General features: G+C 35.4%; 2 protein-coding genes across 7 annotated transcripts; one reads left to right on the top strand and one right to left on the bottom strand.

The window, feature by feature from the left end:
• The first annotated feature begins 2,059 nt into the window (after nucleotides 1-2,059).
• Nucleotides 2,060-4,882, top strand: LOC111412051 (scarecrow-like transcription factor PAT1). 3 transcript variants are annotated; one of them, XM_023042794.1, is made up of 3 exons: nucleotides 2,060-2,171; nucleotides 2,246-2,343; nucleotides 2,945-4,882. In XM_023042794.1, exon 3 carries the CDS (start codon nucleotides 3,068-3,070, stop codon nucleotides 4,664-4,666), a length of 1,599 nt encoding a protein of 532 aa, XP_022898562.1. In that variant the 5' UTR covers nucleotides 2,060-2,171; nucleotides 2,246-2,343; nucleotides 2,945-3,067; the 3' UTR covers nucleotides 4,667-4,882. The 3 variants fall into 3 exon arrangements, with proteins under 3 accessions (XP_022898562.1, XP_022898561.1, XP_022898560.1); XM_023042793.1 differs by lacking the exon at nucleotides 2,246-2,343; XM_023042792.1 differs by having other exon boundaries at nucleotides 2,060-2,343.
• Nucleotides 4,883-5,138: 256 nt separating this feature from the next.
• LOC111412050 lies at nucleotides 5,139-14,080 on the bottom strand. 4 transcript variants are annotated; one of them, XM_023042790.1, is made up of 6 exons: nucleotides 13,898-14,080; nucleotides 7,731-9,194; nucleotides 7,473-7,641; nucleotides 7,231-7,386; nucleotides 5,379-5,637; nucleotides 5,139-5,303 (listed from the first exon to the last, which is right to left on the bottom strand). In XM_023042790.1, exons 2-5 carry the CDS (start codon nucleotides 9,052-9,054, stop codon nucleotides 5,397-5,399), a joined length of 1,890 nt encoding a protein of 629 aa, XP_022898558.1. In that variant the 5' UTR covers nucleotides 9,055-9,194; nucleotides 13,898-14,080; the 3' UTR covers nucleotides 5,139-5,303; nucleotides 5,379-5,396. The 4 variants fall into 4 exon arrangements, with proteins under 4 accessions (XP_022898558.1, XP_022898556.1, XP_022898559.1 ...); XM_023042788.1 differs by having other exon boundaries at nucleotides 5,139-5,637; XM_023042791.1 differs by having other exon boundaries at nucleotides 5,139-5,625.
• Nucleotides 14,081-15,061: the final 981 nt, after the last annotated feature.

The following is a 15,061-nucleotide window of genomic DNA, read 5'->3' as shown; positions in this document are numbered from 1 at the left end:
ATAAAAAAAAAAAAAAAAAAAAAAAAAAAAAAACATAGATAAGATTCAACATAGTTTTAAGGTACAAGACAACAAGCATGACGTGTCAATATGTCCAACTTGGGTTTAGAGTCTGACATATGAATGTGGCAAATTAGGACGTAGCATATCAATTTGTTATTGAACATCGGTTTCGAAGTTCTCCGACTTCCCTTCAATGCATATCATTTTCCTTACGCGTTACAAATAGTTAAATTTCCACTTGTGTCTATTTGACTACATCTTAACACTAAAATTAATCTAACTTACAGGTGGAGCATGTACTCTTCATCATTGTGCATTGGTTTCGATACCAATTCTTCGACTTTTTTTTTTTTTTTTTTTTTTTTGATCAATAGTTTATGAACTTTAATTGCATACGTGTTACCTTGTGCACAAAAGCAAAACTTGAGAACTCAATTTGAAGCCATGATAACTTAAAGTATAAAAGCCAAATAGAGTGTAAGAAGTGTTATTTAAAGGACAGACCAAAAAGTTTAGTTGGGAGACAAAGAAACTAAAAGATTCCCTCTCATCTCATCTGCTAGTATAATGGTTCCAATGCCAATGTCATTTTCTTTGGGAAAAAGGAATTCCTTACATATGTGCATCCTACACATTTTACAATCATGGTTAGCTTTCAAAATAGGGTAGTTTCGCTTGTATAGTACATATACAAGTCTTATAGCCTCATATGAGCTGCACAATTAGCGTAGGGGCTGTCATACTTATTGTACACGAGAGTATATAGCAAGCATGGCTCTTTAAGTACAAGGAAAAATCCCTTGTACACTGTCCAGATGCATTGTTGACAGCATCTATCTAATTTTTATCCCAAAACTACTTAAAATATGTAATTTTCTAGAAGTGTCAATCTTTTACACACACACACACACACACACACACACACACACATATATATATATATGAAGAATTAAAGAATAATTATTGTAGCATCAGCCATCAATATCAATTTTTTGTCAATTTCTCGCCTTAAGCATTGAAATAAGAAACCTATTGGAAATCTTATCTTATAAAATCAAAAGCCAAAAACTTCAATATTCTAAGGGGTTTTAATAATAACTAATGCTAATCTAAATAAAAAATGCTTGTTTGTCCCCAAATTCTTAACTCACTTTGAACTATAATTATAATTCCGTCCTTGCAAAAAAAAAAAAAAAAAAGATGTCTGGGGGGAGGAAGGAGATTTGCCATTAAGCATATGTTCTGGAAGGTGTTTTTAAACATGTTGATCCAACAAAAAAAAAAAAAAAATTGTAAAATTGATCGAATAACTTTTTATTCACACATTATAGGACCTACAAGAACTACTCACTTCATGACTCATTTACCTCGATTCATGTTTGTTTATAAAACATCTTATCACGTGTACTCTAAAATTCACAAGTATTTGGAAAGAAGAGAAGGGGGTTAGGCAAGTACAAAAATGAAAAGTTGTCTCTCTATAGCCTTTTTTCACGAAATTACCCAAAGTCCACTGAAATTCCCCAAAAAATACTTCAATTTCTTGACCAGCTACTTGCTTGCACCTTCTCCTCATTTTCCATGTTACAACAAAGAAGTTAGCTTGCCTTATTCTATTTTCTTTATCATTATTAAATTAGACCAAATCATTTTAAATATCCACAAAATTTTAGTGGCATTAGAGCATTTTCAAAAGATTTTCTATTTTTAAATAGCATATTTTACAATTTAAAGTGTATAAAACTTTAAATACTTTAACAGTCTCTTTATCTTTAACACTTAATTCTACTTTCGATATGTATTTATTATTTTTCTTTTCATTTGTGTTTACCAAACTTTCCTCCAAATTATTATATTATTTTCTTCATTGTCTTTGTTATCAGTATTTAGTTGGGTCAATGTATACCATATTAAAAATTAAAATATTTTAAATGTATTTAATTATTTAGTTGGATCAATATATATTGTCATGGCCGAATGTAAATATAACAAAACGCTTCGTTGCATTTTACCTTTACAAAGTTTATCTATATAAAGGGCTCTTTATTTATTTGTTCCTTCTATAATAAATTTCGGCTCTCTCATTCCTCTCTCCCTCTTGCTCAATGCTTTACAATACAATAAAATCAAATATTAGTCTGATAGATTGAGGATTCTTCAAACTTAAGGTTTGTTTGTCTGAAGGCTTATTGAAATGATATTCTCTTATGACGTTTCACATAAATTCCATCTTTCAATTCAGGATTTCTTTTCTGTTTGAGGATTAATTGGAGCTCTTGAGTTAAAGTTCATAACTGGTTTGAGCTTAACTGAAATGGGTTGGTCTTAGATCTTTAAAAGGTGGGGATTTATGTACTTTGGTCAATAATTGAGAAATTTGAGACCTTGTTATTTATGGGTTTCGTTTAGAATTCGGGTACAACTTTTCATTTAATTCAAGTAATTTTACAAAAAATAAACAAATAAATAAATTGTGAATTAGATTTATTTTTGGGCTAATCCTGGATTTATTTTCAAATCCATGTTCTACTGTATCAATTTTCTTGTATATTTGAGGATCAAAGTTTTTGTTAGGGAAATAGTTATTTTATCTTGGTATTTGATTAAGAAGTTCAGTAGATTTCTTATGGTACAAGAATCTATTGGAATAGAGTTTAGCTTATATAAAATTCATTTTTTAGAGAATTGGTAGTAGTTCTGAATAGCAGATGTAGGAAATTCTGTAGGGATTTACTGCATAATGTGAAGTCTTAATTACTGTATGAGTTAGCAGTTTCTGGAGCATGTATTTATATTCATATTTGCTGTTGAATTCCCATATGGGAGGAACTTCACTAGTTCTTCTGCTGTTTTTCCATGTTCAAGATTTTTTATTTTTTATTTTATTTTATTTTAATTTTTTCTCAACATGTTAAGTTTTCTTATTTTCTTGGTGCTGCAGATTCTCCCAAAAAAAAAAATAAATAAATAAAATCGTATGCCCCCTTCGTGGAAGAATAGATATATAAATATGGTGGAAGCCAATCAGAAAGCATAGAGAGGAAAGAGTGTCATTTTCAATTCAATGCAAGCATCACGACGTCAAGCCAGATCAAGAATGTCTAATGCATTGCAATATCTGCGCGTACAAAAGTTGGGGTCATATTTTTCTGGCGAAGATTTAAGCTACAATAATAGCAGCAATGGGGGAAATAGCTTCTCTATTCAAATCTCTCAAGACCAATATTGCACACTAGAGTCATCCCCAATGAGCATTAATTGCACTCTTTATAACTCGCCGTCTATTGTTAATTTCTCGCCAGACGATAGTCCCATGTCCAAGCCACATATTTCGCCAGACACTAACTATGGCTCCCCTACAAGTGGATCTTGCATAACCGAAGATGTGAATGATTTTAGGCACAAACTAAAAGAACTCGAGACTGTAATGTTGGGACCTGATCTTGACATTCTCGAAACTTACAATAATACCTTATCGAGCAATACTATAGCGTCACCAGATATAGACAGTTGGAGACAAATGATGGAGGCCATTCACATAGGGGACTTGAAGAAGGTACTTATTGCCTGTGCGAAAACAATATCAAATAATGATTTGTTGATGGCACAATGGCTGATATCTGAGTTGCGTCAACTAGTGTCAGTTTCTGGTGAACCAATACAACGTCTGGGAGCTTACATGTTGGAGGGGCTTGTCGCCAGGATGGCTTCTTCGGGGAGTACCATCTATAAATCTCTAAGATGCAAAGAACCTGCTAGTTTTGAGCTGCTATCTTATATGCACATACTATATGAGGTTTGCCCGTACTTCAAGTTTGGATACATGTCTGCAAATGGTGCCATCGCAGAAGCTATGAAGGATGAAAATAGAGTGCACATAATTGATTTTCAGATTCGACAGGGGAGCCAATGGATAACTCTAATCCAAGCTTTTGCAGCCCGACCTGGAGGGCCACCTCATATTAGGATTACAGGTATCGATGATTCTACGTCCGCGTATGCACGTGGAGGAGGACTGTGTATTGTGGGACAGAAGCTATCTAAGCTCGCTCAGACTTTCAAAGTACCTTTCGAATTTCATTCTGCAGCCATGTCCGGATGTGAGATTCAGCTTGAAAATCTTGGAATTCGACCTGGTGAGGCCTTGGCAGTGAATTTTGCATTCATGTTAAATCACATGCCTGATGAAAGTGTCAGCACTGAAAATCATCGAGATGGTTTATTGAGGTTGGTCAAAAGCCTAAATCCCAAAGTGGTGACCTTAGTTGAACAAGAATCCAATACGAATACTGCAGCATTTTTTCCTAGGTTCCTTGAAGCACTAGACTATTATACAGCTATGTTTGAATCAATTGATGCAACTCTCCCCAGGGATCGCAAGGAGCGAATCAGCATTGAGCAACATTGTTTAGCAAGGGATGTTGTCAACATTATAGCATGTGAGGGAATGGAGAGGGGGGAACGGCACGAGCTTCTTGGGAAATGGAAGTCGCGATTCAAAATGGCTGGTTTTAGTCCATACCCCTTGAGTTCTTTGGTAAACGCTACAATCAGGATGTTGCTTCAAAACTACTGCAATAAATATAGGCTTGAAGAAAGAGATGGAGCTCTATATCTTGGTTGGTTGAATAGAGATTTGATTGCTTCTTGTGCTTGGAAGTGATATTCCTGTATTGAGGTCTCAGCCAAAATCATATTCGTATTTGTATTTTCCTGATTTTCCCCAAATGCTGAACAAGGCTCAATATTTGAACCAAATATGTGCTCTGTAACTTTTGGTGTAATTTGTAACCAAGATCTTTGAAAAATGCAATCTGCTTTCCGTTCTGCAAAGAGGTTTTTGCAGGAGAATTTATGCAAAAATAGAATATCAAACTAAGTATTATTCTACATAGATTTGGAGTCAACAGTGTGAATTCTTCTTTGCCATTCTTTATCTGGAACAACCGGAACCAAACTAGAACCAGACTAGACTAGCCAATTTATTTTAGTTTGATTCAGTTCGGTTTAGATCATAAGCCTCGGAATTTGCTCTTTACCTCTTATTCAAACAATGGGATAACTGAATCATAAAGCCTCGAGGAAATGAAATTACAGCATAAAGCCAATTATAGAATCAAGAAAATAAACACAAATTCAGACAAACTATTGTGAACATCAACGTTCCATTACTCTTTCACTAAAATAATTTTTACAATGAACGTAAAGTTGGACTCTCTGACCAACAAAGAAGTTAAACCAATGTTATCAGTATAAATCATTCCTCCCGGAACAGGGCAGGATAATCTCAACCGCCCCAACTAGAGAATAAGAAAATATGTTAAAAAAAGAAAATACTATGTGACGCAGAATCATTTTGATGCAGCCAATCTAACCTCGTGTTGCAGAAGATATTACGAGTTCGCATTAATATGAACAACCATGTCTAAGCCAACAGGTTTGTCTTCTCTGGGTTCACCATTTATAGCCATATTAGTGTCAGTTCCAGCCGTATTTTTGCAAATGGTCTTTGATGGAGGCGTACAGTGCTCATGTTGTCCTTCATATGTTGTAATAACCACCTTCGGATCATGGGCAGCTCTTTCCACATGTTTCTTAACTGGGCAACCATTATATGTACACCTGTAGTAACTCCTTCATAACATAATGAGTGGGGATTAGAGCAACAAGGATGCTTACATAGAAGTAGAATATAACGAAGCAAAATAACTGAAATAATTTCTACAAAAGTATCTGGACCTGCACCTTTTTTATTTGGGATAAGTTATCATCATATAAGATCAAAATGTGTATGTATCCATATGATTTCCTACCCGGGTGGAATGGTTGTGCATATTGAGCAATCAATATAGCAGTAGAAAATGAACTGCAACTGAGTTGATCGTGAATAGAAAGATTCTGACGGAGGACCCAACCATCTCTCCCAAAAGCCCAAATTTGAGGATAATTGAATCCCACAACTATTAGACCCTAACAATACTCTACGGCCCCAAATCCGATGTCCACGGAGGCCCACTCCAAAACGATCTTCGCTTTACCCAGTCGGCCCTTCTTTGGCTGCTGGTTCTCGACACTTCGCTTGGGTCGCCCCTTCCGGGATTCAAACCTGTAATGTGGTTCTGCGCTAATACCAATTGATGGAGACCCAACCATCTCCCTCAGAAGCCTAGGCTTGTGGGTCACCATCATAATTTGCCATACGGGATTGAATGACCGTAATTCATTTTTGAGTTGTTTGGAAATACATTCCTTTTTCTTATAATTTATAGTACATGATACATGCACAAATTCTAGGCTACTTTTTAGGGTAAAAATGAATAAAATTGTCCCAAACAATCATTTTCTAAATTACATAGAACTATCTGTCAGGTTTGGATTTGAAATATAGGCAAGTTAGGATACCATATCTAATGTTGCCATCTATTCAGAGAAAATTGAAGCAGGCTGTTAATTTCATGCAAAGCATGTAGCAAAATCTTGACGTTTTAAGAATTAGTAAAACTCAAACTCAAACAAAAATACTCTCCAAAGCTCAACATCAATTAATAGAGGCATAAAAAAATATTAAACATAATATAAACTGTAAAATTTGGATCAAAAATTATTTCTTAAGAAAATTCATATAACAATATATATTGAAAAATGCATGTAGTATTTATAACCAAGTTTTTTAAAATAATTTTCAAGGAGATCTTGATTCTGATGATCGACTATTTTGAAAACAATGAAAAATTTGAGCTCTTACAAAAGATTAATCCAAAAATACAGTTTTTTCTATTAGGGTTGAATTAAAGCTATGAATTTTTGTAGTATTTGTAAAATTATTGAGATTTAAATATTGACTACGCATTAGCTTTTGCTGTAAAAGAAAGAAGAAACGTATGAAAAGTGAAATTTTGACATGAGATAATTTTAGAGTCCGTATGTGTACAATATACCGGCAAAAAGAAAAATTAGAAAGAATCTAATTCACTATTGGTTCTTAAGGCAACCAGTCTAGTTCCACCGGATCTAGGAAATAATGTCCACCCCTATTTGGTAATAAATTACACATCAAAAATTGGGTGCAAGTCTTTTGAAAGTAGCCTCTCAAATGTCAGCTTATTGCCCCCATAATAAGATTTTGATGATGTTATAGAAGGCAGGCAGTAACAAGCAATCCACATGGCTAATAGTGTACCTTTGCAGCAAAAAATTGTCATTCTGCATTTTAGAAAATTATATTACCTTGGGTTCTGATTGCCTTTAACAAATTTCTGCCCATATTTTCGCCAGCGGTAGCCATCATTCACTACATCAACCTCACTTATAGTCTGAACAACACGCCGTGCTTCAGAATTGGGTTTATTCAGATTATTATCAACACCAGAAATCTCTCTCTTCCTGCAAAGGCATTAGTCCAGCAACAAAAATGTTAAGCCCATAGCAAAGTTCATTAAGAAACATGGAAAGTTTCTGGTTGAACATACTGTTTTTTCGAGTCTAGACAGCTATCATTTTCATCACAGATTTCAGCACTTGACCGTGAAACTGCACCTGCCTCACGATCACTAGTTTCTGCAACAGGCAATGGCTGTGAAGTATCCCTTGGTTCCATATGTTGAGATGAAGCGCCAGGTGAAATTGGCTCAGCAACACCTGAGAGGTCACTAAATCAGTCAAGATTTGTTCCAAACGTCAAAATTCAAAATAGTCAAAGCTGAAATTTAGGAAGTAATCAAAGTTACCTTCTGATGCAGTCATGATCAGTGACTCTGGTCTTCGAACTAGAAGACCAGTGGCCACATGGGGACTGTGTTGTGGTTTAGGATGGTCATGATTCCCAAGGTAATTAACATCTTTTAGATTACTATCGTATGATCTCTCCACTTGCTTTTTCACCATGCAATTAGGGTAAGTACATTTGTAGTAGCTTCGAATAAATTCATTTCCTTTGACAAGCTTCTGTCCATATTTTCTCCAGTTGTAGCCATCATCTAATGATTTTCCTGGTACATCAGAGGGAGTGCTTACTGGATCAGATTGCAATCCTTGAACTCCAGGGTCAGGGTTCCTTCTCGGTGCCAATTTCTCTGCTTTCTCAGGTTTTGCAGAAAATGAAAAATGCTGTTGATCGGAACGTGATGCAGGTCCCCCAAGTTCCAAACTCGGTATTTGTGGAAAACTATCTGAGACCATTTCTCTTTTGTTAGAAACAGATTTTTCTTCACCGCTCATTGAATCATGGCATCCAGCACCCAAGCATAGTTTAGACTGCGGATTATAAGATTCTTGTTTTGGTATAACAGACAATTCCTCAGAGACACTGGAGGGAGTGCTTCCTTGATCAGACTGTGAACCACAGGCTACAATGTCACGGTTCCGCCTTGGCGGCAATTTCTCAAGAGCTTTCTCGGGAATAGTAGAATAAGTGGATTTCTGCTGAAGATATTGTGATGCAGGTATGTCGTATATGAAACTTGGTACTGGCAGCACAGCATCTGGAGCCTTCTCTTTCTTGACATTTACAATTCTTTCTTCCCCCAATTCTGGCTTTTGCAAAACAGCATCAGGGTTATGTCTCGGCTGCAAATCATCAAGTGTTTTGGGGATTATAGGTATTCCATAAGGAATACTATCTTGATCTGATTGTAAATTATGAACTCCAGTGTCAGGGCTCTGCTTTGGCTGCAATTTCTCCATAGCTTTATCTGATCTTGTAAAATAAATGTATTGGTCTTGATCATATTGGTTCTCTGGATCTGAACTTTTTGTTTCAACCATAATATCAGAAGTGCTCACCCTTTTAGTAGATACAGCTTTGTCCGCTTCGCATAATTCTGATACACCGCATTTGACTTCAGTATTTTGTCGCTGCTGCAAATCATTTGATTCTTGCGTGGATGTTACAGATGATTGAGATGCAGGGTTACCATTCTCAAGATTCTGCTTCAGCAAAAAATCACCTGATTCTCTGTCTGGCATTGCACAAAGAGAGTTTTCTTCTTGACTAGATTGTAACAACTGAATGCCAGTGGGTTGGTTTTGTCTCCGCTGCATGTCACTAGACATCTTCTCGAAAATAAAGGGGGGAATGCACCATCCCTCTTGATAAGACTGCGATGTCTGACTTCAGATTAGTATTCAGTTTCCGCAGTTTGCCCAACAGTCACGAGGCACTACAGACTGATAGCAATCTTTCAAATTGAACTCTGTTTCATGAAATCCAATGTCAGAATCCTGTTTCTACTGCAACTTTTGAATAAAAATCATCTTAGAATGTCTTCCTTTTAGTACACCCAGAGGTACACTAAAAAAGAATATAGTCAATTCATCTGCCAACACAATGATCTCCACGCTTCATAATCATAGTCAAAATGAAAACAGCAAAGCCTAAATTCTTGTGTCTATATGAATTAATCCAAAATATTATTGGTCATTTGAATCTACAGAATCCTGAGAGAAGCAGGAGATGAGAATTGATCTAAAGCTAACAAACCACCGGACATCGCAAGAATTCAAAATGGTAGCAAATATTCAATTATTAAGCAATTACATGAAAACAAGAAAAATTATTGGAAAAGGGGAAAAATTATTTATCACTAAACCAACATCGGAAGTAGGGAAAAGAATGGGGCTGGGAAAACCCGATCCTGCGGACCCCGCCCAAATGGAGCTGGGATTCGCCATTTAGCTGGGTTAGCAGGCAAGGATGGGGCAAACAAATTTTCCCTAGTTTGGGGACAGGGCTGCCCAGTTTAACTTTTATATAAAAAATTACCTAACACATAAACGAAGAGGACTAAATCAGTAAGTCCCCAAGAGGCGCATTGAGCGAGTCAATTTTCAAAATAATCAAAACCTATGCAAATTCTCACATTGCACCTAATCTATAATCTCTCTCTTAGACTCTCACAAACACAATGGGCTCAGATGAACACCACTCTCCTCTCTCTCGGCCTTTTCTCTTGCAGCCACCAACCAGGCCCATCACACTCTTCACTCTTTAGTGCCGTCTCTCATATTTATTTATAAAGAGATGAACTACATCTGTCTATTTCTTCTCTGAAATTTCAAACCATTTGTCTCGCTAATATGTCTTGTGCATCCGCTGTGTTTATATGGGATTGTTTTAAGGAAAAAAAAATCATAACACAGGTGCATTACTGACACCAATTCTAAAATCTGGTAAATAGTTTGAAAATTCAAAATTCAAGTATATATTTAATTAATTAAAAATATTTATTAATTGAATATAATAAAATCACAATTATAGAATTAATGATCATAGATACACAATTATAAGTCAAAATTTATTTATTGATCACATATTATCAAATTAATTAGTCACAAATTATTTCGAGGTCATAAATAAAAAATTTAGAGGTCACAGATTATTTCAAGATCAATTTAATTGGTCACAAATTATCAAAATTTTTTGTCACAATTAAATTGTTGGTCATAAATAACTAAATGGTTAGTCACATACCACCATTACTGTCGTTGCCAGCACAACAGCGCCACCACCAACACCAACAAAATCGCCACCAATAGATCAAATCAAATGCCAACAAAAATAAAGACAACCATAGCCACACGACTGCCACCACCACACACACCAACAATGCCCAACTCACAACCTCACCAACACCACCACATCACCCTTGCCAACACTAACACCTCCACAGCCGCCCAAAACCACCACACCGCCACCACCAAACACACCAACAACAGATAATCACCGCCACCCTCACCACCTCACAATAACTAGTCAACAAGTGCGCACCGGCAGAGCCACAACCATAGAAACTGGTCAACAAAAGGCCATTCGAGGCCGTCTTCATTGCTGCAGCGAGCGTCGATCTAAGCCTGTGCACAATTCGTCGTAGCAACGCTCAGATCCAAGCACTACCACAGAGAGCCAAACACTGCCCCAACATAGGTGGTGGGATCCCAGAGAAGGTGATCGGCCTAATGCTGTAATGATGATACCACGGCCGCGGTGCTTAGATTTCACAACGGCAAGGCAAATGGCGCTCAAATCGACACTTGTCGCGGCGAAGCGAGCTGCACTCATATTTGTCGATGCTGTATAGAGAATGAAGGTAGAGAGAAATGCAGGACCATACACACACGTCTGGCGTGGTCATCGAACCAACAACGGAGACAAGGAGACGGGATAGGAGAGATAGAAGGGGTTTTGAAAATGGTTGGGTTAGGTTGATTAGTTATATAAATACCACCTGATTTTTAATTAATTAAACTTTGCACATGATTTTTTAAAAGTAATATTTAAACACCTGTTATTGTGTAACTTTCACTTAATTTAATTGTTTTCTGAGCTCATTTAAGCTTATGTGTAATGCCTAATTGCTGAATTTCATTCTCTTCAATACCTAAGTTCTTAGATTGTGCTTTTTTTCCCCTACTTGCAGTGATTTTTTATTGTAAGTTTCTTTCTTGTAAGGCTGAATATGGTTCGGTTCCCAGGTTCCATATTATAATTAAATTTTTTAATATTTACAAAGTTACATTGAGTCAACTAATGATACGTTCAATCTAACTCTTATAAAATATCGTAGTCCAATTTTATGTATCTTTTGCGTCTCTCTTGGCTGTGTTTTTCATAGATTTGATTGTTAAAATCACAGAAATGGGATATCAAGCTCAAAATAATAAAGAGAGGCATTATCGAACTTTAATTCGATTTCTCCAAAACGGTAAAAACGACACCACGGTAGAGTCACAGATTTAGATAAAACTTAGGTCAATTTGATTAAATTGGCTTTGAACTGAAAATTAGAAATAGGAAAATCATATTTTTTTGTTTGACCTAAATTAACTAGTTAGCAAATTTATTTAGAAAAATAAAATAATTTTGCTTATTTAAAATAAATTAATTAAAAAACCTAGGGAGACTTGATTCTCACTCGATTTTTTTGGGTCTTAATCTAAAATCGAGAACCAAACCAAACATGTCAATTCTGGATTTAGATGCCCGTTCGGGTATTTAATTTAAGAATAGCCACTCTGTTCGGTTCGGTCGGTTCGAAAGTTTTGTCCGGCCTTACTTTCTTGTGCAAAGATATAATTTCTTGCCATCAATATTATGAGTTATGACTTAAAATCATATTTTATAGATAAAATAAATGGGGCTCTAAACAGGGACTGGGGAACCCACCTTGTCCCTGCCTTAAGCGGGGACCGGGATAGGGGGAGCTTCGCTAGCTCTGGCCCACCTCGTTATCATTCCTAATCGGAAGTACAAAATTCCAAAACAGTAGTAAACACTCATTGGCAGATAATTTTCTCATTTTATGAATTTGTACATTTATGAATGTTTAGCCTCTGTGTAAGGCTCGACTAGAAAAATGCAAGTCAAATGAAATAGTAAGGAAAGAAAAAATGTCAACTCATAGAAGTACTGATAGGATAGAGCGTATAACTAGTAGGTTATTTAAATATAAAATTCTCTTTCATGGTGAAGTAAAAATGGTTAACAGTTAAGCTTTGGAGAGATGCACTGCAAATTAATTAAGAGACCAACAAGTGACAATGTTGTAACTCAAAGTAATCCAATAATGCTAGACACTAAAACATATTACGTCTCTGGACAAAATTGAGATCATATGCTACCCTATTATGTATATGGAGGACATAAAAACTTAAAAGTTATCAACATGCTGATACATTCATACAGGTTCTACAAGCCATTGTGCATAAAAATTGGATTTTTCTCAGAGATGTCTTCTATAATGAGATCAAGTGAATAAGAGTTATAGTAGACACCATGTAAAGGCAGAGCTTCTTGTGTAATCACCAATGCAAATAAACACTAACAGCAAAAGGTGGTAAGCCAATTCCCATTTTCAATAGCTCTATCTATTTCCAAGGCAAAGCATTTTATAATAGTCATTCAAAACAAAACACAAAAAGATTCTAGCAGAGCCAAACAATATTATGTAGAATTTAAAAAAATTGGTTATGTGGGAAGGGAAATTTCGGCACAAACAAGGGAGAAGAAAGAAGCAGCCAATTAATCTTTAGACACACGCACAGAGAAGACAAGAAATTGGGCTGCCGGCTAGTGAAATTTATTACATATACACACAGTAATTGAAGCAGGACTGTTGAAAGGGAAAAAAAAAAAAAAAAAGAACAACTTTTGCTCATAAAACAGAAATCCAGAATTGAAAAGTTGAAATTAAATAATAGGTTATCATTTCTCCACCTCAATATCATCAACCAAGATCACTGGGTTCCTCAACTATTGAACTCCTTTGTTGGTTGTTTTTTCTACTATGTTCCCAACATCCTTCACTAAGATGAGTTAATTCTCCAGGAAATTTCAGCTTTAAAATTTTGCTTAATTTCTAATTTGCGTGTACTATTGGAATGAAGAGACCAAATAAAGCACACATACCGAATATGCAATTAACATTGCTCATTAGCAGACTCAAAGTGGATATGCACGAAAATATACTATTTCTAGAACTAATAAAATTCCGTCTTCATCTTGTCAAAAAAGAAATAAAACAATTCCCTCTTCGCCCTCCAAATTTTTACTTCTTCAACCTTTCATCTCAATTATATAAATTCATTTCACTTTGTTGTGGATTACTAGTTTCTTCGAAGAACAATAAGCACATATACCACTCAGCAAGCAATCGATTCAAAAAAATTCAAGAAATTCTTATGAAAAAAGATAAAAGAAAATTCATAAACCCTAGTCATAGCTGGTTCACCTTTCAATTCCAAGTTACAGGAGAAATTTACCCGCCCTGCGCACCCCGCACCCCATTAACAACACACACAATAAAAAAAATAAAAAAATAAAAAATAAAAAAAGAGTGGGGGGGGGGGGGGGGGGGGGGTGTATATATATATATATAACCGGAACAGAGAAATCAATTACCTCAACTTTATCCAATTCTGGGCAATTTTAGAAGAACCAGAGGTGAATGCCCGTGGATGAGGGGAAAACAGAAAGCTTCATTTTTCCAGCAAAAGCTGAATTGACTTGGACCAAGTCATAATTATTATATACCAAATACTCACTCAAAGATGAACACAACAGTTTTGACCATAATAAAATGCGTGGGAGGCAGCCGTTGGATATATGATCTAATCACTTCCATCTTTTGGTTAAATCGACGTTTCCAAAACTTTCGGATTAAAAATTTAACGATATTTCATTTTAGTCAAAGTATTTTATTTGAGCTGCTCACTAAACTTAAATTTTAATTTTAATTTGGTTATTTTGTTTATATCCATTGATTTAAAGTGATTAGAGTTAGCAATTATCAACGATATTTTCATTTCTTTATAGTTCAATAAGATATAATATACATAAAGCTCCTAGAAAGTTCAAACTCTCGTAAGGCGGAGGAGAAATGCGAAGTTAAAAACTAAAGTCGATTACCCTTAACTCCTTAACAACTAAAGGAAATCTCGAGACAAAATTCTTTATTAGAAGCGAAGGATGTAATTATCAAGGTTAGTTGGGGCAGCAAGTTTGACAATTTTTATAAAATTCATCCCAACTCCATTTTACATGAAATTTGTGGCATTAGAAAGATAATTTCAAGTAGTTTTCTAGGTTAAAATATGAAAATTTTCCAAGATCATATGATATAGACGTTTTACTGAAAACAGTGAAGTATTACACAGGAAATCCAGATTGACTCCTTGACGTCAAAACCTTGATAACTCAGGCCATAGATATCCAAATTGAGTGATTCCTTCGGCCATATTTAGAAAACTCAAAGAGGAAAACAGAAATATTTTTAGAGTCTCAAATGGACGTTTATAGAGTTAGAAACATCATTTTGAAATTGACTCCAGAAACTGTCCCGTTTCTACCTTTTGTCTCTTGTAAAAACAATAAACTACAAAAATGTCTCTTAACATAACATGAAAGATATAATTACAAAATTTACTATTAATACCATATTACATCATGTCATGTACATATTTTTACATAATACCATAAGAAAAACAGATGGAAAAACAGTCATCGAACAAAATACACAAAAGAAACTTTCGGTACAAAACATCTTTATCCTTAATCCATCATCGA

This window comes from Olea europaea, chromosome 16, assembly GCF_002742605.1.
Source record: "Olea europaea var. sylvestris chromosome 16, O_europaea_v1, whole genome shotgun sequence".
NCBI lineage: Eukaryota > Viridiplantae > Streptophyta > Magnoliopsida > Lamiales > Oleaceae > Olea > Olea europaea.
This window is presented reverse-complemented; position numbering and strand designations above follow the sequence as displayed.

Bases quoted from the DNA above. Each gene is read 5' to 3' on its own strand.
- LOC111412050 (XM_023042788.1), bottom strand. From the start codon at position 9,054: ATGTCTAGTGACATGCAGCGGAGACAAAACCAACCCACTGGCATTCAG. The intron at 7,642-7,730 runs GTAACTTTGATT...GTGACCTCTCAG, and splicing joins GATCATGACTGCATCAGAAG to GTGTTGCTGAGCCAATTTCA. The intron at 7,387-7,472 runs GTATGTTCAACC...ATGCCTTTGCAG, and splicing joins TGTCTAGACTCGAAAAAACA to GAAGAGAGAGATTTCTGGTG.
- LOC111412051 (XM_023042793.1), top strand. From the start codon at position 3,068: ATGCAAGCATCACGACGTCAAGCCAGATCAAGAATGTCTAATGCATTG.